We start from the raw sequence: 25,363 nt of genomic DNA, 5'->3' as shown, positions 1-25,363 counted from the left end.
AAAATTTTTAGATAAATTCTGTTCATTTGAATACAAAAGTAGGTCAGCTAGTGATTGATTAATACCAATGGGAATATAGAGATTTTGTCAATCTGCTGCCATTTTCACAAAAAACTTACAAATTGGACATCATTTTTACTATTGTTTAATTTCTTTATATGATATCATTTAAGTATTTTATTCACTTTGTAATATTATGTAGTATAATATAAAACTTTTGATAACCTACTTTAACTTGGAAACTTTTTAAACAATTGGAAAATTTGAATTGTCCTTCTCATAGGAATTTGTTTGAAAAGGTCCTCAGAAACTCAAGCATCTTTTAAATACTGAGCAAAATCAGGATATTTTTAAGCAAAATAATTCTGCAAATGACGAATGACAAGGTGTGAAAATATACGAGTTATTGAAAAAAACCGGGAAATTCAAAGAACTCCGTTTTTCATAGAAAAAAATGATGGTGCTTTAAACTCAAAATTCCCTCAAGGTGAAAACAGATATATATAAAACCTTAATGTATATCTTTATAAAACACCAAATATATACCAAAAGAGAAGTTGGTAACTGGAAAAGTTGTGAGAGGAGATCCAAGAATCAAATTCTGTGGGGAAAAACTAGATGCACTAGATGAACATCTTTTTTGCACATATTTGTAGCATATGTGTATTTATGTATATAAAGGAATTTATGGGATCTAAATGCTCAAAGTTTTTGTATTTTGATTTACTAATAATGTGTATGAATGTTTGGGTCTTGAGGGGTTTTTCCGGGTTATAGTTTCCAAGCGCCCTCTATTTACGGCTATTAGCCTAACCCATATTCATAATTCCGCTTGGCTACAAAAAACGTGGTTTGAAAATAACCCCACCTTCTGCTACATTCTGAAATTGTAAAATTTTTCATTTTATTTGGCATTTGTAATGTAATAAATGCTCTATTCACAAACACTCGCTTTAGCATTTTAATGGCTGCAGAACAGAGCTGCAAATGTGCTTCAGGTACATGTACATACGAACTGAGTTGTTCATTATTGCCCGCATTTAAGAGCACATAATCTAAATAAAGATAAACTGGCTACAACTTAAATATTATAGTGTTTAAGAAAGAAAAAAGTGTGGCAGTTGGATCGACGTACGGACCAGGATAGTAACAATATATCAGAACTATTTTTCTTTAGAAAGTGCAGGTATAAAAATATTCGTCAAATATGGATTAGGGCACTCATACTGAAAAGATTACTGTTATCAAACAGGTAATGATTTTATGGAGGTCTCTGGATATGATTTAATTTTGTCATAGCAGGCTTGCAATTTATTTTATTTGTAAGATCTGTAGATACACGTTCCGGGTTCCTTTGACCTTGGACAGACATCATCTTAAGCACAATCAAACGGAAACAAATTCTATGAAGAATTGATCGAAGTTAGGCCCATAATAATCTAAAGATGAATTTGGTCTCAAAATACATAATTCACTTCAAAAGTTTTGTGTATGGTTTCGCAAAACGTTTTTCTGCTACCATTAAAAAATATTTTGCGGCCGCCAGAAAATAATTTGGAAGCATCTATATAGATGTTCTCTTCTCACCCGACACATACTGGGTACCGTACAAAAAAAGTAAATATAAGCCAGGAAAAACATAAGAATTTTCTATAAGAGTGATTGTTTTTTTAATTCGAAATGCTTTTACTAATTATGCTTGTCATAAAGTAATGCACTATATGTATACATTACGGATGTAGGTAAGAATTTTTAAAAATAAAATCCGAGTGCAAATTTTCCTTATTTAGAGTTATCATGCGGAACGATTTGATGAAAATTCCTTGTTTAAGGAAATCAGATGAATACTAGTATATGTACTTCATTTTGATGAGAAATGTTATATTTCTAATTTGAACCATTCACATTGATTATTTACAGTGTAACTTATTTCCATCTTTAGATTTTCAATTTAATACGTTCAGAAAGTGAATGTAACGATATGTTCACATTGTGCTTCCTTTTCCTCCTGATCCTCAAAGATAAGTACTATCTTGACTTTATATTTTGTTTTGTTCATTAAAAAATTATTAATTTGATTATATGATCATTTATATTTATATATAAGCCTGTTCATCTCTTTAGGTATCAGCTCAATGACGGTGATAACAAACCCAGAGCTTAATGTGACACTAGGTTCAAATGCACCAATTGTTTTGAATTGTACATACCCAACAGATATTTCGGTGAGAACAATAAAATGGAAAAAGTTATTTCATGACGGATACAAGGACTTGGTAGTATTTGATCCTGGAAATCGTGATGCGTTTTTCGCCCGTGATGGGGTTTACTTAAGTAATAGATCTTATCTTATTTATCCTTATAATGGTTCAACAAGTGCTGTTCTGATAATCAATGACGTCATGTGTGAGGATGAGGGACTGTACCAATGTCTTGTGGACTACAAAGATGGAGGTATCATCAAACAAACTAGAAATGAAACAACCGTCTTTTTACAAGGTGAAGTTTTTACTTATAAGTATCCATTAATAAAAAGAAAATTATAGTAATCATCAGCCAGTCTAGATCTTTGTCTCTGTGACACTAGCTTTTATTGTTCTATTTTACTGCTATCAAAATAGATACTAGTAGATAAATATTAAGAAATTTATTATTATAGGATAATAGTGATATAGACAATATGTAGATGCAATGGGTGACAAGCATTGAAAAAAATGTTGAAATTATTATAGCCGAATCAAAAAAAATCATCCAAAAACATCGTTAAACATTTCTAGATTCATATATTCGAAAAGTGAGCAACTTTCATTCATAAAAATTTTAAAAGTAATTCAGTTTCATGCTTTTGTTTGAAATCCTTCATACCTATATAAGTATAACAATGTCATTGTTTTATACAAAAACACAATTTTGAACTTTGCTTTGAAGCTTCAAAACCTTTTTTAACCTTTCTTAAGGGACTCCGATCCTCAGCCAGGAAGGACAAATCTTAAATTTGTATTTTAACTAGAGCCGAGCTCGTTGCAAAGCAACGAGTAGGTCTTCCGTCATGTTTGACCGGAAGTTACTTTCATTTGAAAAAAAAAAATAATGAAGTCGAAAAATGGCTTAATCCTCGCAATCTATGTTCATTTTTGCAAAATCAAGCCATTTTTGGCAACTTCCGGTTTGACCGGAAGTACCGTCAACGGACGGAAAATTAAGATTTAAGCTTCCAGTGACATATGATATCCAAAAACCTGTCAAGAACAACAAAAATATGCAATTTTTGACTACTTCCGGTTTGACCGGAAGTGACGTCCCCGGACGTATTTTGACAACCTCATTAGATAAAGCTTGACATTTTGAACAACTTTGCTTATTTGATGTATTATAAATTCTCAATACTTTTTGAGATATTAAACAAAATCTTTCAAGGACCCTAGATCCCTAATTTTAGGGGCCAGCCCCTTTTTAATGATTTCAAATGAAAACGCTTGTAATTATGCACAACTTTCATTCAACATGTTTTAACAAAATATTTTTAGTTTTCAAGATAAAAAGGAAAATATCTGTAAATTTTCGCTATTTTAGGTGTTCTAATTTTTGACCCCTATATAGCGCCATTTTGAATGCAGAAATCGAAAAACAAAAACCGATGTGCACAACTTCAATCCTTCTGTTATCTAAAACAAGTAAAACTTCTGCTCCAGCTTTTGTGGTCTCTGAGCCTTTATCCGGAAACGAAAGCCTATGATTTTTCGTTTAAAGGGGCATAACTCAAAACCGGAAGTGACTTTTTGAAATTTTAGTCATTATTCTGATAGAATTTATAAACGTCTATAACCTCTGAAAATTTGAGCGAAATCCGTTGAGAAATGAGTGAGATATGAGGCATCAAAGTTGGCGTCTAGGAAGTAGAAGAAAAAAAAAAAGAATAATAATCTTTACCAACAGAATCAGTAGAAGGTCTTCCGTTGGAAACGGAAGACCTTAATTAAAAAAAGTCAAAAGGTCTCAAATTATTTTTTTTCTTCATGCAACAATTTACAATATATATCTCTCAATGTGCTTCAAGGTTCTTAGAACTTCTCAGAAAAGTCTAATAAAAAGTCAAAATTTTTACCCTTTAATAGCAATTTAAAATTACGTATATCAAGAAATGGATATTCTTTTTAATCTAACCATAGATACAATGTTTATTGACATGATATGAAATAAGAAGTGTTTTATTGTGCTTTGCAATGACAGGAGAATCTTTATACACTTTGCATGGTAAAATGATCGAACTAAATAAAAGAAATTAAAGTACGTACATTATATGTATAAAAATTGTAGAATTTCTTCAAAAGCCTGGATACTTATGATTTTTATTTTCAAAATGTGTTAATTGTTGAAATTTGAATTAGAAAATGCATAGCAGGTATTTTTATTTGCAAATCCTAAAAATATATATTTGAGATTTATTAATTTTTTCTATATAATATTATTAACTTGAAAGATGAAGTTTGAAGAATTATTGTGGGTAAAACATGTTACTTTGAATATTCAGAGACATTTTTGTGAGCATTTTTAATTAGTCAATGCTTGATTTTCAGAACCGGAGGATCGGAGTACCTTAAGGAGACAAGTAAAATAAAAACTCATACCTGTTGTCTAAGCCATTTTTCATCATAATAGATACTATTTAAATATGAAAAAATCAATGGGGTGATATGATCTAAATTATAATAATAGACATAACCAAAATAACCTTTCCGGTATGGTGTTTCTATTAACAAAATTCATAAGTATTGGGAGGATACATGAGTTTTAATTACTATTTGAGAAATATGCACTAGTATTACTTTTATCTTGATCAGCTAATGGTTGTGTAATGAATTTTTCTAAGAGTCCAATTAATGAGTGATAACTTATTATCTAAAAGTCGAGTCGACCGCGCGGCGCAGTGTTTAGAGTGCCTGCTCTAGAGTCACGAAGTAAGGAGTTGATCCTTTCGTCACGGGTTCGAATCCCACTGTGGGACGTGGAGACAGGTCCTTTGGATGAGACGGTATAAACCGAGGTTCAGTGTCCCAGTAGGTGCTGGCACGAAAAAGATCCCTCCCTGCTCAAAGGCCCTGAGTGCCGAGTATAGGACAAAAATTCGCAGCTTTCCGCCAGCAAGTGGTGTCGTCTCAATATGAGTGAAAAAGTCTCGTGAGGGGGGTTAAATAATATTTAATCAATCAAACTAAAAGTCGGCACCATGCAATAATCAATGAAAATCAAGTACAGAAAATATTCCTTTCCATACATCCTTCTTACATAATATTTTTTGAATACTATTCCAAAAACATATCACTATCTTCTGTAAGTGAAGGTCAACAATTTTAAATACGTAGTCGAAAAGGGCGAGTTAATAACTTTTGTCGCACAAGTGTTGCTTCAAAATATAATGCCTCACAAATATTTAAGCAACGAATCATAATATTCAAAAGAAATATATAGAGTCTCATAACTGCAGCTATAAGAGCAAACAAATTGAGTTACCGCGATGTGAAAATTAGTGTGTTAAAACATTTTTTTGCACACATTGTTGCAATTATGAGACCACCGGTATATCTTTCAAAAATACCGTAATAATACATTTCTTATATTTTCATTTTGTAATCCTCTGTCATGATTGCAACGGTAATTTATATTTCAAAACTTCGTGTAAGCTACGGTTAATGGTATAGGCAAAGTAACAGCTAATGGTCAATATGAGCGTGAGTTTTAAGGTCTTTCGTTTCCAACGGAAGACCTTATTGTTTTCGTTCGGTTTCTTTTTTCCTATTATTCTTTTTTTTTCTTACCGATTTTTGTGCACGCGAGTTCTCGGAAACGGCTCGCCCGATTTTCACGAAACTTTCAGATCTGATAGATATTGGTCTGAACCTTATTGGAAATTTTTATACGTACGACGTCACTTCTGGTTGTGAGATATGAACGATTTACTGATTTTCAGAGGGTCAGCTTGTCAGGGCAATCACTAAAAAACGAATGAAGATATTGACTTGAGATTTTCAGTGAAGGTAGAGGAAGGATTGCTGAATTGCTTTTTTGAGTCTATATCTTTCCAATACAAAAGGTCATGAAGCTCGTCTGAGATGAAAAATAGGCTCGGAGAACTCTCGCAAAATTTAACACGTTTTCTCTGATATCTTTATACCTGTCAATAATTTGTTAAGAGATATATTATAAAAGTCGTGCAAAATTATATTTTCTTTTATTTGATATGAAGAAAACGGGTGTTACCCCTCAAATGAAGGGCAAAGAGGGGTCAAAAGACTTTCACTTAAAAACTCTTTATTCATTAAATTTTTTACAATAAATAACTTAAGCAAAAATGTTTATCATAACAATCTACATCAATGCATTTGTAAAATGTGGATAATATGTTACGTAATTAGGGGCCCTAAGGGGCCAAAATGCTCAATCTTGGATTCTTTATATCTCTAAAAGGGGAAATATTTTGAAAGTGGTATCGAATAAAAGATGCTCAGAGTCTTCTTTCAAACATTATACAACCATTCTGTATGTGCAAAAATATCCCATTAAGGATATAAAGGGCTCGCCCCTAAATTTGGCTATCCTACATAGCTCGAAAAGAAATGTCTGGATAGTTGTTGAACAAAAAAATCATTAAATTAAAAAAAATTATTATTGGATAGGAAGAAAGGGTTTGACCCCTCAAATAAGGGGCCTTTAGGGGCCAAAAGACTTTCATCCATTACTAATTTTTAAAATACATGTAATTATAGAGAAAGTAAAAGAATTTATTCAAAGGAGAGAAGTCTTGATACCATTGTTACAACGTACTTTGAAAAATTACGCACTTTGAAAAAAATTTTTCAAAGTGCGTTAAATTTGGGACCAAGCTAACGCACTTTGAAAAAAAGACTAAATTTCTTTTCAAAGTGCGTTAATATCGACCATATTAACGCACTTTGAAAAAAAAGTAAAGATTGATCAATATTCTTACAAATAATCAGTATGATAAATAATTGACTCTGGTTGGATAACTTTTTGGTGATAGGTCACTTCAGAAGCTGAGATATTGACATTGTAAATATTTTAGGTTTTGATAAATATTATAAAAGGGAAATGTTTTTTTTAGACAAAATAGAGAGATGATTGTTTAAAACCATTATTTCGTTTCTTTTAAAAATTTCTAATCTGCAATAAGTAGATGTAAGGGGGGGGGGGGGGGTAAAAGTGAACGACTTAATGCATAGCATTTATCTTAAGAAAAAGGGACAAAAAGATTTTTCAGGCTATGAAAATTCTTTCTCTCTCATATGTTTTACTGTGCTTCAAACTTTCTAGTTTTCATCTGTTTTAAGTTAATTCAATTAATTATTGATAGTTTTTAACGTCATAACGGTAATGTATATACATATCCATTTTTTGGGTATAGCATACATGTAGGCATCGAAACCGGGCGAAGGGCAAGGGAAGAGGTTTTTTGGGCTTATAACTCCGATCCACCCGTTTTATTTGTTACCGACCCCTGTGTGTTGAAAGAGAGAGTTAGACTGAGATTTTCTACTTGTCTTCTCCTCTTCTCGACGGGAGTAAATCAATTTAAAAGTTTTTTGACAGATAAATTACACTGAAATAGAATCTTTCCATTACTAAAATCCAAATCCAGAATTAATTTTTGTTTTTACATTTTTTTTCAAAGTGCGTTAAGTGTCTCAATGGTAAAATATATCGATGTAAACTCTTAACGCACTTTGAAAAAAATTTTCAAAGTGCCTTGAGTATGTCCCAAATTTAACGCACTTTGAAAAAAATTTTCAAAGTGCGTGGATTTTGTCCCAATTTTAACGCACTTTGAAAAATTTTTTCAAAGTGCGTAATTTTTTCAAAGTGCGTTGCCACATACCATTATGATCTAACAAAGATCATAGTCAAAATCATATCTTATCAAAAAATCGGACGGAAGACCTACTCGTTGCTCCCAACGAGATCTCATAAAGTTTTTTTTTTATTTTTGCTTATGACGTTGCACTTTCTCGGCACTCAACAATTGTGACGTCAAAATAAAACATTATTTAACCCTTTGAACTCCTGTTCGTGTTATTTTTTTTATATAGAATACCTCACATTTTATATGAAAATACGCATGTTATGTAAAAATATGTTTCTTTGTGTGTTTCTTGAAATTATCGAGTGCCCAATAGAATCCGGAAGAATAAAAAACCTCGCAGTATTCAATATGAAGGAAAACAAGCAAATTCAGAGAACTGTGGGCCCCCGCTTTCGGTGTCTTTGTTTTTGATATGTCATTTTTATGGCATATTGTGTCAAATATGAACGTCCTTTCGCCTTTTATCTCATTCTGATCTTTTTTTTTTTTTTTTTTGATTTAGTCAATCGTGAAGGTTAAGGTCAAGGGGTCAGAAATCATAGCATTGTTACAACGCACTTTGAAAAATTACGCACTTTGAAAATTTTTTTCAAAGTGCGTTAAAATTTGGGACCAAACTAACGCACTTTGAAAAAAAATAATTTTTTTCAAAGTGCGTTAATATCGACCATATTAACGCACTTTGAAAAAAAATGTAAAGATTGATCAATATTCCTTCAAATAATCGGTATGATAAATAACAGATCCTGGTTTGATAACTTTTTTATGATAAAGTCACTGTAGGACGTGAGATATTGACGTTTTAAATATTTAAGGTTTTGATAAAATAAAAGGGAAAATTAAAGGGTCTTGAAAAAAAGAGTGACCATTGTTTAAGTTTATTAATTCGTTTCTCCTTTTTTTTAAATTCTAGTCTTTGATAAGTAGATGTAAAGGTGTATAGGGGGCACTAACAGAGGACAGCTTCAAGCAACTTAGCATTTATCATAATAAGAAGGGGCCAATTTGATTGTTCAAAACTATGAAAATTCTTTCTCTCTCATACGTTTTACTGTACTTAAAAATTTCTCGTTATACCCCCGGCTTGAAAAGCGGGTTGGTATATAGTAATCGTTAATTCCGTCCGTCCATCCGTCCGTCTGTCCGTCCGTCTGTTACGCTTTGGGGTACCCATCTCTTATCCACAACTTTTCTCATACCACTGAATAAAATTTGATGAAACTTTCATTATATATTGCCATAGTGACCTCCTATTTTACTTTTTGATCCGACACATATTTTGGGTTTCCCATAGCAAAACATGGACACTGCCATTTATACATATATGGGTGGCGGGGGGTATCATTTAGTGAGCCTATTGCTCACAGTACCTCTAGTTTTCATCTGTTTTACTTAACTCATTTATTATTGAAAGTTTTCAACGTCATACCAGTTAGGTAAATACATAATTATATGAATGCTTTGAGTATAGCATAAACATCGAGACTGGGCAAAGGGCCAGGGGAGGGGATGGGGGGGCTAAGTCCCCCACTTATTTTGGAAAGATATATACATCGTATAAGCATTGAAAATGCAGCGTACCCTTTTTAGGTTTATTGCTCCACTCCCCCGTTTGTTACCGACACCTATGTATTGGAAAGATAAAAATTTGGACTGAGGGATCTTATACTTGTCTTCTCTTTTCGACGGGAGTATAAAATCAATTCATTTTTGAGGTTAGGGTTAGGCTTAGTTTTTTGAAAGATAAAAAACAAATAAAATCTTTCAATGACTAAAATATTTTTTTTTTCAAAGTGCGTTAAGTGTCTCCATGGTAAAATATGTTGATGTAGACTCTCAACGCACTTTGAAAAAAATTTTCAAAGTGCGTTGAGTTGGTCCCAAATTTAACGCACTTTGAAAATTTTTTTTCAAAGTGCGTTGATTTTGTCCCAATTTTAACGCACTTTGAAAACATTTTTCAAAGTGCGTAATTTTTTTCAAAGTGCGTTGCCACATAGCATGCTCGGAACTATCTTGTCACAGGAAAATCACATGTTCAATATGAAAGCCCTATCTCTTCTTAAAAGTTATAAGGAGAAATAAACATTTTTGAAAATTAGGTCAAACTTCAAGGACAAGGTCACAGGATTAAAAATCATAGTGTATTAAGAAATGCTCTGTCTCAAGCAATATACAGATTTATACGAAAGCTCTCTGTCTTCTAAATCAGAAGTCATGAGCAAGGTTAAAGTTATCAAACACGGTCACGAGGTCAAAAAAAATTTTCATTGTCTATTTATTTTAAGTTTTGTCAGAGATAAAACACATGTTTAATATGAAACCCTATCTCTTCTCATTCAAAAGTTATGGCCAATTTTAAGTTTTTAATTTGTTAAAAGTAGGTCAAACTTCAGGGTCAAGATCACGGTCAAAATCATACTGTGTTTTAAATTTCTTGTCAAAAGTAATACACAGGATTAATATGAAAGCTCAAACGTCATGACCAAGATCTAATCTTTGGAAAGTAGGTCAAACTACAAGTTCACGGTCACTAGATTAAAAATTAAATTGTATTTAGAAAAAGTCTTGCCGCAGGTAATAAACACTTTTAATATGAATGCCCTATCTATTCTCATTTAAAAGTTATGACCAATTCAATGTATTGTTTATTTTTTTAACTAGGTCTGACTTCAAGGTCAAGGTCACATGTTCAAAAATCATAGTGTATCTAAAAAAGCCTTGTCACAGGTAATATAGATTTGTAATCTGAAAGCCCTATCTCTACTCATTCAAAAGATATGACCAAGGTTAAAGTTTCTGTGTTGGACGGACAGACAAATGAGATTCAATGTCCTCTCGCTTTCGCGAAAGTGGGGGACAAAAAAATTAAGTCTTGAAATTCAAGAATGACAGACAAACTGACAAACAGAGGACTGAAGAAATCTCTTTGCTTGAAAACACATAAATCTTAAAATAAAAACATCTCAATGCATTAATTATATTTTTTTTTCTTTCTCAGTTGGAGCAGAGAAGCCTACCTCTTTTAAGTTATACAAAAATGGCAATCTGAAAGAAAATGACAAAATGTTTTTGTCTTGCTCTGCGAACGTCGGAAACCCTGGTGGATTTGTTGCTATATGGAAGCTAAATAAGTTATCTAATCAGCTGGTAATTTTGAACAAGTCAAGTGAAGTACATGAAAAGACTGAAAATTGTACGGCGATTGCAAACTTCAACATAACTTACAGAGTATCCCGGGATGACCATGGTGGGATTTTCAGATGTACTTCACAAAATAGACAAACACAGGAACCTGTTCCCCATAAAGACACAACAGCAATTGATGTTCAATGTAAGTGACACATTCTTGAAATGGTAATGTATTACATCGCTATAAACGATATGAGATGTAATTTTAGCGATTTAAAATGCTCACTAAAGAATTTATTACAAATATAATGCAATCAAGCGATATTTAATAATAGCGATCTCAGCACTCTCGCTAATAATGCCAAAATTAAATCATAGCTAAACATTCTGTTTATACGATATCATAGCAGTTATTTTAATGTTTTAGATGGACCATCGAATATTACAATACATAGTTCCTCCCCTGATCTGGATCTATATGTCGGAGAAAATCTCAATCTCACATGCAGTTCTGATGGAAATCCAGCTCCTCATTTCAAATGGAAATTCAATTCCAGCGACATTCTTAACAATAAAAGATTTATCCTCACTAGGGACAATAAAACGTTGCATTTCCTGAACCTGAATTTAGATAACAATGGCATTTACTTTTGTGTTGTCTCAAATTTAATTGATGGTGAAATAAAGAAGGTGTCGTCACATCTTACACTAAAGGTCCGACAAAGAGAAGGTGTACGAACACACCTATTATCTTGTGCAGAAAATCCATGTGGAATAACCGAAAGTTGCACAGAAAGTAGTGGTAGATCAGTCTGTACTGTAAACATTTGGAGTCTTATCTCTTTCCTGTTTGTATGTCTTACTATGGTTTTTGCGGTTTCAACTGCTATTTTGACCATAAAACAGAAGAGAGATTTAGGAAGCGGCAACATTTTGAAATTCAGGTAAGGTAAAAGTTTTGTAAATGTACTTACTTCTTATTGGTTTCTGCCTTTTGATTCCACACATTAGTTCCAACAGTTCTTTTTTGGCCTTTAAAGGCCCTTTCACAATTGGCGCACGAGTACTTTACAACACTTTGCGATCGGAAAATTTTAGCTTCGCACGAGCTCTCGCAAAATAGACAAACACAGGATGCACGATGTCTCGTATTCATTGCATGTGTTTTAGTGGTCGCATCAAGTCTCTTCAAAATAGTCAACATGCACACTATTCAGGCGCGATCAAATGCGATCCAAATTATGGCAATTTAACGCACGAAAATTAGTACGAATGTCTTACAACATTTTATGTACTCGTAAGAGTGGTGCACGATTTTTAAAGATCATAAGATGAATCGCAGCTGTCTTTGTGTGTGTTTTACGACCATGAGACTGTTGCTCAACATGTCTCATGTAATCTTGCAACGTTTTACTCTCATTGCTTGATTTATCACCTTCAATTGCCATTCTTTTCAACAGGTATATATACCGTGTATAATTATAAGCATCTTAACTATGTCAACTTAAGAGAGTCAGAAACGGGTGGTATATATAAACCCGTCCCTCTGACTCGCACGAACATTCGTACTATGGAATGCATGAGCGCAGGAGCACCGCGCGTCCAATCGTATTGTCGCACGTTCAATCGTCCGATTACCTGATCAGTCGTGCAATCCTATCGCATTATCTTACAACATTCCCTTTCATTCTACAACAGTCGCATATCACGCAAGATATATCGCAAGATTTAATGCACAACAGTCGTTTTAGATCGTGCGAATTTCGTATGAACACTTTTTTTCATTACCGGTGTAACGACGAAAAGTGACCCCCGTAGAATATTGACCAGGGGGTCATTTTTCTACGTAGAAAAATGACTCCGGGTCAATATTCTACGACAAGTAGGGTCATTTTTCGACTGTAGAAAAACATTCCAGACCAGTAATGCTACGACTCAGCACACGTTGAAAAATAGAAATTTGACCCCTACTTTTTTTACTATAAAACCTTATATCCGAGTCTCCTGATATTTTTTCATACTTTCAAATGTAAGTAGGGGGATTTTTTATGAACTTTAATCCTTTCCAACTTATATTTGATTGCATCTTAATAGTAGCATCACAATCAATGATTCTGGTATGGATTTTGGCTTGCAGAATTCCAATGAAAAACTTCAAGAGTACTGTGCAACAATATTTTCAAGAAGTGGTGTAAATCAGATGTGAATGCTCAAAAATTCCAAAGAACTTTTGGACAATTTGAAATCACAAGATTTTTGTCCAAAATCAACAGCTTAAAAACTTACGACTTTTCAAGTTTATACGCAACCATTTCCCACGATAAATTAAATTGCAGGCTTTTATTATATCATTCACAGGTGCCTTTTAAAAAAAAATGGAACTCGTAAATTTACTTACCTGGTCATTGGTCATATTCAAATTTATTTTGTTAAAACATCTGATTGCACACTCAAGTACTCTGAAGTTGACATCAAGAAGATGTTTGAATTTCTGATTAACAATATCTATGTGGGTTTTTGGAGACCAGGTCTTCCAACAATCTATTGGAAATCCTATGGGTACCAATTGCGCTCCGTTATTAGCAGACCTATTTTTGTATTCTTATAAAGCAGAATTTGTGTAATATCTTATGCGTGAAAAGAAGAAAACACTTGCTGTGGCCTTCAAATCGACATTTAGATACTAGTATATCGACGACGTATCGTCAATTAGCAATCGTAATTTCCATTCCTACGTCGATACAATATATCCTGGTGAACTTGAGAAAAAAGATACCACAGAGTCTGACACATCTGTTCCATTCTTGGATATTTTACTTGACAAGGACGTTAATGGTAATCTAACAACTAAGCTATATGATAAACGTGATGACTTTAAAGTTTCTATTGTCAACCTCCCTTGCTTATGCACCAATAAACATTCATCACCTGCATACGGTAGCTTATATATCTCAGTTGATTCGATAAGCAAGAGCATGCTCTACGTATGAACAATTTCTTAAACGAGGTAAATGATTGACAAGCAAGTTGATGAAACAAGAATATCAGAAGTCTCGTTTAAAGTCATCATTTCGTAAGTTCTATGGTCGATACAATGACCTTGACAGCAAATACAACTTATCATTGAGTCAAATGCTGACTGACGTTTTTCATACAAATTGTAAGTCCATTATTTATAAACTGAATTGAAGACGGATTTTCCCATTATTTCCTGATGATTTTATGGACTATGATATTGAATACAGTTCGTGATCTCCATATACTTCTTCATTGAGGAGCATGATTAAATATTATTATATTTAGGGGTGGGTTTTTTTTTATCATTCAAAGGTTCTGTTCCGAAAATGGCATGATATGTTTCTGATAACCATAAACTTTGAAAATTTTTACAAATCCCAAAACAAAGCATAGAAGCAAGAAAAGCAACGCAATTTAATTATATGAATTTAATTTCCTTAGTTCTTGCCTTTAATATCACATTTATATATATTTGTATGCATTCTGCTTTAAAATACATACTTTTTAACTTTCTTATGTAAGGTACTATACTTTTACTTGTATATACGGGAAATACCATGCATGCACATCGAGAACGTTCTTATAATGATATTAAAAAAAGTCCTCCAACACTGTCAAAAACTTACATCTGAGTGAATATTCGTTCAACCTTTAGAGATATCTATAAATTAAAAAAAAAATTTCCTTTTCAACACAGACAACTGACAAATGGTTGCTGTAACGTCCCTCAAATACAAATGAACTCTTAGTCTATCATGCCATTACTTCGATATCTAAAGTCCTAGCAAATACCGTCCAAAAATTAATGCCAAAGTAAAAGTTTGAAATTTTTGTGTAAAAGTGTGTCAAACTCCAAGGTCAAGGTCAAAAGGTCAAAATTGGTTGTACACAAAAAAGGTCTTGTCACAAAAACACAACTGAAATATGAAAGCCATAGTCCCACCCGGTCTAAAGTTATGGGCAAGGTACAAGTTTCTGCAGACAAATTAACAAACAGACAGACGGACGGACAGGCTAAAAACTATATACCCCCCTTCCCTAAACTTTGTTCACCGGGGCATAAGTATAATAAGTAAAGTAACTACTTTTTCATAATCCAACATTTGTTTTGCTTTTTTTCTACATATGTTCTACTGGTAAAAAAAAACTCCTAAAATCATCACATTTACAAATGTAAGTCATGTACATGTAGAACGGGGAAAACGATACTACATGTGCCAATTTTGGAAAGACGAGCACTTCTTTTTGAATTTTTCAGGTTTTAAGCTAACCACTTTTTGTTTCCTATGTATCATAGTTCAGAGGCAATTTAAATTCTTACTTATTTTTACAAATTAAATCGATTATCCCTTTTATTATGAGAAGTTTAAAACTCCATTCATAGAAAACCAAATATTTTTATAAGATCTATTTTTCTGAGCTAACGCCCTTTTTCGCGCCAATTTGAAAAGTAGGAATCAATAACGTTAAACTTTTGAAAAATTGAGTTTTGCAAATTATTTATTCAGGGTAAAATCAAAGAGATTCATAATTAATCAACTCTGGAAACTTTTAAAAACAATTTCTGACACCAGCTAGAAAATGACCCTTTAAAGATTAAAATGACAACTGTGGAAACTTACTGTATCAAATGTAATAAATGATTGTATGAATGCGCACATATCTTTGCCTAAATAGCCTTAGAACATTTTAATACATGCAGATATTGTTTTCCTTCAATGGGGATAAAGCTGTTTGTATCATTCATGTAAGGTATTGTATAGCTTTTATTTCGTTATGTAAGCTTAAAAGCTTCCAGAAATTAACACTTCAAAGCATAAGGCTGCTTGATATTACACGTATACATTCGCTAACAAGAATATTCCTCTCAAAACGAAAGTTTTTGCGTCAAAAAATGACAAGGGGTCATTATTCTACGGTGTCATTTTTCTACAATGCACACGGAGAAAAACGACCCCAAGGCCATAATTTCTACAGAAAAGTGGGTCATTTTTCTACATAGACTATTGACCAGGAGGTCAAATTTCTACGTAGAAAAATGACCCCGGGTCAATATTCTACGGGGGTCACTTTTCGTCGTTACACCGGCCGCCAGGAGGCGGTCGGTTATTGCTAGCGCTCTCGAGCGCTAGCAACTACGTTAGTCCGAATTCCTTGAATACGCATGCTCGGCCGCCATGGCCGTGCATTCTGGGAAAACTAAGTCTCACTCAACTAGACGCTCGGCTGTCTCCGTAAACTACGACAAGCATCCTCTGGGTGGTCGGAGATTTACGGAGACAGCCGAGGGTCTGGTTGAACGAGACTAGGGAAAATTGTGAAAACTACGATAGACCGTACGATAACAATTTCGCTGTATCATGTTGTTGCATGAAATAACTGTTTATTTATTGTGTAGCTTACACTTTAAAGATAACTTCATATTTATAATATTTCAAATTCTGGATTTTTTTTGCTGACGGAAAAGCCCGAGTCATCATCTGATTGTTTTAAACAATGACAAAGGAGTTTTTTTTAACATCTAAGCACAACCAAAGATAGATTTTAATTTCTGATTGATCAATTCAGCCAATCTTACAAATTCCAGAAAGAGAAGCAAGAATTTACACTAAAAATAACGAATAAATCCACTATTTGTGTTTAAAAAATTCGGATGTGTATGGCTTTTAACCTAACATATCTTGAAAAAGATGACCCAAAGGACCAAGCTACTTCACATGCCTTCCAAACTCTCTGGACTCTTTACACAACATACACTTTGAGTTATTTTCTATATTCCTTTCAACTCCCATGTATTTTTTTTTCTAAATTGCCAAGAAATTCTCTTCTTTAAATCAGCTCATACATGCAATGTCTCAATCGGCATCTTCTTCATATTATATAGATCCCCCCCCTCTCCAATAAAGGTCACCCACCCCCTTGTTTCTTTACCTATGTGTCTATAAAATACGCTTCACAAAACAATAATAACTTTATCACTCTCCAGCCTCGATAAAAATTAAAGAATTCAGCAAAATAAATCACTTGATCACGGATCTTCCTTTCTGTGTTTAAAAATTGCTACGGTGTAAAGACGAATAATGACCCCCATCGAATAATGACCGGGGGTCATTTTTCGACAGCGAAAAATGACCCCCGGTCATTATTCGACGTAGAAAATTGACCCTTTTGCCCGTAGAAAAAGTGTCACTTCCCTAAAAATTTGCAGAACCCACGTGAAGAAAAATGACCCCCGTTGAAAAATGACCCCTTGTAGATTAAAGCTAAAATTTCTAGGGGGCAAAAAGAAAAATTGGATAAAGAAGCATATTGGCCAAAATGCTCACCTGAGCTTATTGGGAATAAACTGATGATATGTTGATCTCATAACATTATACAATTATAGCTATATTTTAAGGTAAATGCAATGATTCAGAATCTAAAGGAGTAAAAGATTTATCAAGCCTTAAGGGTTAGGTAAACATTGTTTTTTGATGGTGGAAATCATCGAACTGACAGAAAAAATCAGCAGTATTATATATTATTATATCCTCCGCTTGAAAAGCGGGATGGTATATAGTGATTGGGATGTCCGTCCGTCCGTCTGTTACGCTTTGAGGTATCCATCTCTTATCCGCAAATCCTCATATATAAAAAGATGTGTTTGTGAAACATCTATGCCCTTGTATGGCAACATAGCGCAGATTAAACTTTTCTTAAATGCAATTTAAATATATTGTTACCCAAAGTAGGGTCTTCTCACAAGAAATACAACTGCAAAATAGGAAAGCCCTAGCACCACTTGTTCAAAAGTAATGGCTAAGGATAAGTTTTTGGAAGGTAGGTCAAACTCGAAGATCAAAGTTGATGATTTCTTAAGAAAATGTTTAATGTAACAAGGATTACATATGTGAAGTATGAATACCCTAGCCCTTACCGTTCAAAAGTTATGGCCAAGGTAAAGGTCAAAAGGTCAAGGTTTTTAGTATCCAATGAAAGGTAATGCCAAAAAACTACATATTTGAAGTATGAGAGTACTAGTATGTACCGTTTAAAAGTTACGGCCAAAGTAAAAATTTGGCATTTTTGTGTAAAATGGGACAAACTCCAAGGTAAAGGTCAAAAGGTCAAATTTGGTGGTACCCAAAGTAAGGTCTTATCACAAGGAATATACATATTAAATACGAAAGTCATAGCTCCAATAAATGAAAAGTTATGGTAAAGGTTAAGGTTTCTGCGGACAAACAAACCGCCAGATAGACAGACGGACATACAGACGAACACGATAAAACTATATACCCCCGAATCTTCGATTACGGGGACATAAAAAGAAACGGTCTTCAATTAACTTTTCATATTAATATATATTTTATAGAGAAGACGTTACAACAATGAAAATGTTTGTTCTGATTTTCATATTAAATTCGCTGAAAAATATACTCAGAACTGAGTAAAAGGGTGGAGTAAAACAAGAATTAAGGTAGAACCTATGTCGGAAAAGTCTTTGTCACAAGATTTTCAAACTTTTCAAAATGATAAATTAGTACTTGCTTATCAATCAGTTAAGATATCATGATATGTTTCCTTGTTTTTTAATGTAGAACAGGCTGTGAAACTTGGTATGGTATTTACATACTGCGACTTCACATTTTCAAATATTTTTAGGGGTACTTGTCATAAAGGGAATATGAAAAATCACAAAAATACTTCTTCAAACATCGTCGTTTATAAACTTTTTAACTGAATAATATTAAATAATATTTTATCAAGAATAATTTCTTTTTTATTCAATTAACATAAAAGATATGTCCACCATTAAAAAAGAATAGTCAAATGAACTCTATTATTTTTAGTCAATTATTCACCCTATGTTTGTAAATATTTTTTAGACGTCTTTGTCACAATGTTTTCAATCTTCAATATGATGAAGAACAGAGCCAAATGATTACAAAAAATGATTAAAATATATACCTTTCCCCTCTAACTAATGAAAGATAGGCTATTTACCGATACTCATATCTTGACCTTTTTGCACTTACACGGGATTTAATAATTAAATGACTGTTTGGGGTTACTTTCAGATTAAATATTTATCAGAAATTGTACTTTTTCTTTAAAAAGATCATATTTAATAGAAAAATTGTAATCAAACACCAAGAATATGAATAGGAAACAAATAATTGTTAAAAGGAATGCACATCATTTCATTATAGATATCACAAAAATGTACACACGATCAAACGATCTACAACACGTACATCTTTGACTTAGACACATTTCATCAAGATATTACACTATATAGCTGGCAACTAAAGATTTCTTACGATTTATGCATTCCTTCAAAATGGTTACATACCATTCAAATTATTACGAAAGCTGTATGTACATTGTAATTTCATTACACTAGATAGTCTTGGGTTTGTCAACTTCAGGTCTAGATCTAGAAATAAAAGGTGCCTACATATTTTCTCTTATTCCAGAAATATATTGCCATTAAGCATTTTAAACCAAAAAATATATGAATTGAATCAAGATTATGTTGGCATGATTGAATTCTGTGAATTTCAAAATGCAGTATTTTCTACCATTTTTATTGAAGCTGTCAAGTACGGATATAGTGGCATTGAATTAATTAATGGGTCTTAATGGGTTAGCATAGGTTTAACACATTTACAAGTTATGATGTCATACGAAGTAGGTTCTACGTTAAAAGAAATGTAATGAATACTGTGTACTAAATCAAAAGTTTATGTCTACATGTATAGTTTTTGCATTAGAATGACTGTGTATTTTACACTAGCCCATAGCTTTACAGAGCATATTTTTAGGTCTTATACTTACCCCACCCCCTTTCTTATTTAGGAGGAAGTCAATATTGAACAAAAGCAAAAAAAACCACCCTACCTTTATTTTTCTATAAGAAGGAATTAAAAATAAGCTAAAAATAATCTACTATTCTACTAATTTTTAACTGTTACTTTGCCACAATACTTTCAAGTATACCTCCACCAACATTTAAAGTATGCTTTAATCATGGCGAAGTAAATTATGATATGATAGTACTTGTGTGAAGGCTTAACTTCATTTCCATATTTTATCTAGAGCCTCTTTCAGAATTATTGAAAGGTATAGTTTTATTTATATTTTTGCTTTTCATTTATTTTTTTTTTTGTTTTGATTTAACGTAATGTTCTTTTTTTTGGGGGGGGGGGGATAAAAATTTCTTCCTCTTTCATTGTCAAATAGGATTTGCCAAACTTAAACAAACTAAAAGTTGAAATGACGGAAAATTTAATTTTTCCTATTAAAGAGTATTTAAACCTGATTTTTGCATGGTTTGATTTCTAAAAACAAGTGGAATATCATTCTTTAAGCAAACATTATAAGGAGGAATATTAAAAAGAAATTTTATTTACTTGACAATTAAAGAATCTCTTTTCAAACACAATTTTAGCATTGAAAGACTACGTGAATCTCTTAATTATTTTTTACGACTTTTTGTATTTTTCTGGTTACAGAAAATGTAAAAATTAGTTTCGCTGTAAAAAAGATATCAAAGAGTGTATATTTTGTATCACTTTAAAGGGGGTCATTTTTCAATGGGGGTCATTATTTTATAGGACTAACATATAAAATAATGACCCCCTAGGACCCTTTTTCTACAAAAAAGGATTTTTTTCTACGGGTGGGGGTCATTTTTTGTCGTTGAAAAATGACCCCCCGGTCATTATTCGATGGGGGTCATTATTCGTCTTTACAACGGCGCTAGCTCACCTATCTTTTTAAAAGATAAACTTGTATGATATGGAAGTTTGAAGTCGCTGTGCGTTTCTGCGGAGTTAAAACAATTTAAATATAAAAAATATTTAACATTAATATGATAGTATACTAAAAAGAGCGTCTAGATGTTTAACAAGAACGCACAATAAACATAAAATTAAAATTTTTATAAAGAATGAGGTAAATATTTCATCCAATCCTGTTTGAGAAACTTTGACATGTTTGAGGTGCGGAGTAAATTAGGAAGGAAATGTGTTGGGCATAGTCTAAAGCAAAGACAGCGTTACGTATATTGCACAATTTTACTTTCTCTATTTAAACAGGATTTGTTGTACATATTTATTTTAAAATGACGTGTACACATGTACATATAAAACATTTTCAAAAATATGGTTAAATGTTAATTCATCAAAAGACCTAGCAAGCTACAGAATATTACAAGATTTGGCCTTAGTAGACGAGAATAATGCATGTTTTACAATGTGCTAAGACTTTTCCCGCTACAACTCAAGAAAACTAGAAGAAATGTCGTGGCGGATCTAGAGAGAGTTTAGTTTTTTCCTTTACATATTTGTTGCGTTTTTATTAAATTAAAACTATACTGCATATCTAGTTGTAGATTACATTAAACTTTAGTTTTTAACTTTTAATGTAAATGCCTCTTAACAGAAGACGTGGGGTACTTTGCTTATACATGTAATACTAAACATGCATTTATAATTAAGAAAATCATGCATTGCCGTGCACAAGCGTTTAATATCACAAGGATATATATTAACAGATAAATATAAGATATTTTAAAAACCGATCACCATTTCAGTCTTTAGTTGCTTCATAAAAGGAATAATCAATTGGTTTGCGGCCGATTTTTGACGCTTGCGTCAATATATGTTTCTCGTATGTGATTATTTTGGAAACAGTTTACGATCCTAAACAGAATTATTCGGTCGCTCGAATATGTTGTCGTTTCTGCTCGTGCGCCAATTGTGAAAGGGTCTTAACCTTTACGTATATACATGTAAATGAAAAAGATTTTTAAAAAATGACAACAGCGAAATCAAAGCAGAAAGCTTGCCGCAAATCTTAAAGATCCTATATTTCCAAAATCATGACACTTCCTTGCACTTTCACTTATTATGATTTTGTAGTTAATACTTAAGAAAATTCGCAATTTTGTAGTGTATGAATAAAAATAGTAGAGTAAAACTCGTATAGTGTGAACATGCATTAAGGAATTTTTATTTAGCGAATTTTTTTCTTGGTCCCCGGCAACATTCTCAACAAATTTTTGTAACATTTCACGATATATTATCAGTCTGTGCTCAGTGGTGTTTAAAATAGAAATAAGTTATATAAGCTGTATGTAAGCCTACGCCAGTTTTCACTTTCCACCTGTTAACATATTCTTGAAATTAGAATTATATGTATACATATGCATGCAACTGACATAGTGCCCATAATCAATCATTTCTTCTACATGTTCTAGAAGCAAATTTCCAGCACACAGATAGATATCATGAGAAGGATGCACACACCATTGTGTTCGACTACTCATAAATTTTGTTTAGCAAATTTTTTTTGTTTTTTTTTTAAAATGATATAAATTTGAATTTATGATTGTTTCGAAAAATTCTTTGCCTTCCATGATTTTTTTCAGATGCCATCATTTGAAGGAAAGTCATACTGGACTTGCACAATATGAAGTTTTGAATGCAGCAGAAAGAACGACCACAACAGGAACAAGTGGTACCGAGAATACAAGATATGAAGCTTTAAATTCCAGGGAACAAACTAGCATATTAAGAGAAAGAAATACGATGAATACAGAGTATGACACCTTGAAAAGAGAAACGAGCGTTTAAAGACAAAATGATGCTGAGAATGAAAGATATGAAGTTTTAAACAAAACTGAAAATGTGAGCACATTAGGGAATGAAGACAATGTGAATGCAAGATACGAAGTTTTAAACTTGATGGGAGAATCAAACGTGAATATGAAAAATATGAAAATTTAAATCTACAGAACACATGCCTAAAGGAAAAGTAACAAGCGATATCAATATTTCTGCTTTAGCTACAACGTAAACAATTTAAGCATACATATTTTGTTTTGAAAATTTAAAATTACATCTTAAGTTAAGTAAACTACGCGCTGTTTTACATATTTAAATCTTGTTTCTATTGGGTTTTTGTACTTTTTGTAAAAATCACTTTAATGTTACATTTTTATTTGGATGAATCGTTATGACGTCTTAAATTCTAGAGAACAAACTAGCATATTAAGAGAAAGAAATACGATGAATACAGAGTACGAAACTTTGAAAAGAGAAACGAAAGTTTTTCTGTTATTTCCTGATCATAACAAGGAGCACACTGCGGGTTTGACCGGTCGGCAGGGGATGTTCACTCCTCCATGGCACCTGATCCCACCTCTGATGTTTTGGGGGTGCGTATTTGCTCTGCTCTTATTTTGTATTGTTTTATGGACTTTGAGATTTAATACTGATCGTCATCTCTATGGCCTTCTACGTATGAACATAGCAAACAAGGGCCTTAACGAAAAGTGGTATCAGCTGCCATGAAAGTGTGAACATCCCCTGTCGATCTGTCACACTGTCACGATCGAGAGAAAGAGAGAAAAAAACGTAGACAAATCAGTGTATCAATAATGGACCAGTCAGTTGTTTGAAAAACGTCAGGCATTCTTGAGGGACCGTCTTACAGGTACATTTATAATAGGATTATATAGAAAAGAACCAATTTTAGCACTTTAAAATATAGTGTACAAATACTATAATAGACTTTTCGTTCAAACTATAATATATGATGGGTGTGTACATTATATATAAGAAACACAAAATTCTTCCGTCTTGTTACCAGAGGGGGCATCTCAAAATGCCAAAAATTTGACGAATTTACCTGTTTTTATAGAGAGCTTCAAAATATAATGGGCACAAATAATTTATATGAAAGCATCATGAAAATAACTTCTCAGGCTTTACGCCAGTTTTTATTTTTTTGTTGTTTGATGTTTTTTTTTTTGGGGGGGGGGGCGCTGGGGGATCTTGCGCGGGGATGTACATGTACTCCCACCCTAAATCCCGATTTCCCCCTCAATTTTAGTCGTTTCTGGTGAAAATTTAACACTTAAGATAAACTGATAAAGGAAACCTACAAGTTTGTAAATAAAAACGGAATAGAATCCCATTTTAAAAAGAAAAAAAAAACTTCTTTTGTATTTTTTCTAAGATTGAGCCGTATCGAATTTATTAAATCCCCCTCTCTATACATACTTTTAAAAGTACAGTAAATACTTGGTACATAAAATGGTAAACAGAATTTTTTTGTTGTTGTCATGCTGCGTGTGGTGATATTTAATTACTAAAACAATTTTATTAATTGTATTGTGATTGTCTCTTTTGTTGTTGTTTGTTTACTTGTCTTTTTTCGGGGATGGGGGGGGGGTATCTTAGAAAGCATTCCAGTGTTACACTATCTACGTACTCCTATACCCTATGTGCATACATGGGCTTGGGTGTGCGCAAGCGCGAAAATATAGAGGGAAAATTTACAGCAGCAGAGGATTTTGTACAAATATCCTTATTTTCTGTAAATTTCAACTACTGGTAAATATGGATTGGTGGGTATGGTGCACGAATTAAGTATTTTGTGAACTTATGTGATTTCTAAAAAATCCTTGCGATTTTCTGGACATAGACGCTAACCATATCAGTTGCATAGGAAATTCGAACTGTAAAGAATAATGACCAACTTTGCAAGTAGGATAGCTACGATTGTTTCCTTGGTGGCGTTTTTTATCCTGATGTCAGGTGAATCTGCTTACCCAAATAGACATACATCAGATGTTATAAAACAACAATGGCATCAGAAACGGTTCACGTTCTTCTTCAAAGCACCGAAGCCAAAGAAAAACGTTCAGCAGACGGTAAAAGATCTTAGTATGCATCACATTTCGTTTATTGTATTACTCACCCCTACTAATGTGTTCGGAACTTTTTATTTTTCGGTGTTCTGCGAATTATAAAACTCATGAAAGTCTTTCAAAAAGGTCTGGAAACACATTTTTCACAGGACTTCTTTTTCCAGAAGAAACACACTATAGCAATTTCCTGTTTACTGCCAATTTTATTTATAAAACCGGTTCTATCCTATTACCTATAACCTTTGAATAGATAAACCTAAACCAAGTGTCTTGAATTTAAATCACAATAACATTAGTAGGGGTGTTCCTACTTTCAAATGATACTGTACAAAATCCAGGTCCTACAGATACTTATAATGTCAGTGAGGGCACCCATCATCATGCATGTGGAACATGCGACCAAACAGTTGACTGGAGTCAGCATGGTATAGTTTGTGACACATGCAACCAATGGTACCACAGGGCATGCCAGTCAATGACATCAGGATCGTACCAACGTCACGTAAAAGACTCAGCCTTAGCCTTGGACTGCATCATGTGTGGATGTCCAAATTTCTCAATTTTTTGTTTTTCTATGGCCTTTAGTACTAGCAACAACTTCAGTATTCTTGGAGAGTTACCAGACAGCTCGAGCA

General features: G+C 33.0%; 1 protein-coding gene across 1 annotated transcript; it reads left to right on the top strand.

The window, feature by feature from the left end:
* The first annotated feature begins 2,109 nt into the window (after positions 1–2,109).
* LOC134239847 (uncharacterized) lies at positions 2,110–22,757 on the top strand. Its single transcript, XM_062721977.1, has 4 exons — positions 2,110–2,499; positions 10,878–11,210; positions 11,436–11,952; positions 22,443–22,757. Exons 1-4 carry the CDS (start codon positions 2,136–2,138, stop codon positions 22,645–22,647), a joined length of 1,419 nt encoding a protein of 472 aa, XP_062577961.1. The 5' UTR covers positions 2,110–2,135; the 3' UTR covers positions 22,648–22,757.
* Positions 22,758–25,363: the final 2,606 nt, after the last annotated feature.

The sequence above is a fragment of the Saccostrea cucullata genome, unplaced genomic scaffold (genome assembly GCF_032062105.1).
Source record: "Saccostrea cucullata isolate Sc308-1 unplaced genomic scaffold, CSIRO_AGI_Scuc_v1 ctg1461, whole genome shotgun sequence".
NCBI classification, from domain to species: Eukaryota; Metazoa; Mollusca; class Bivalvia; order Ostreida; family Ostreidae; genus Saccostrea; species Saccostrea cuccullata.
Note: the sequence above shows the minus strand (reverse complement) of the source record. Positions and strands in the feature narration are given on the sequence as shown.

What these genes read in the sequence shown, in the direction of transcription:
- LOC134239847 (XM_062721977.1), top strand. Translation starts at nt 2,136, where the DNA reads ATGACGGTGATAACAAACCCAGAGCTTAATGTGACACTAGGTTCAAAT. An exon ending in AACAACCGTCTTTTTACAAG is followed by an intron (nt 2,500 to 10,877) that starts GTGAAGTTTTTA and finishes TTTCTTTCTCAG; the next exon opens with TTGGAGCAGAGAAGCCTACC. An exon ending in AACAGCAATTGATGTTCAAT is followed by an intron (nt 11,211 to 11,435) that starts GTAAGTGACACA and finishes TTAATGTTTTAG; the next exon opens with ATGGACCATCGAATATTACA.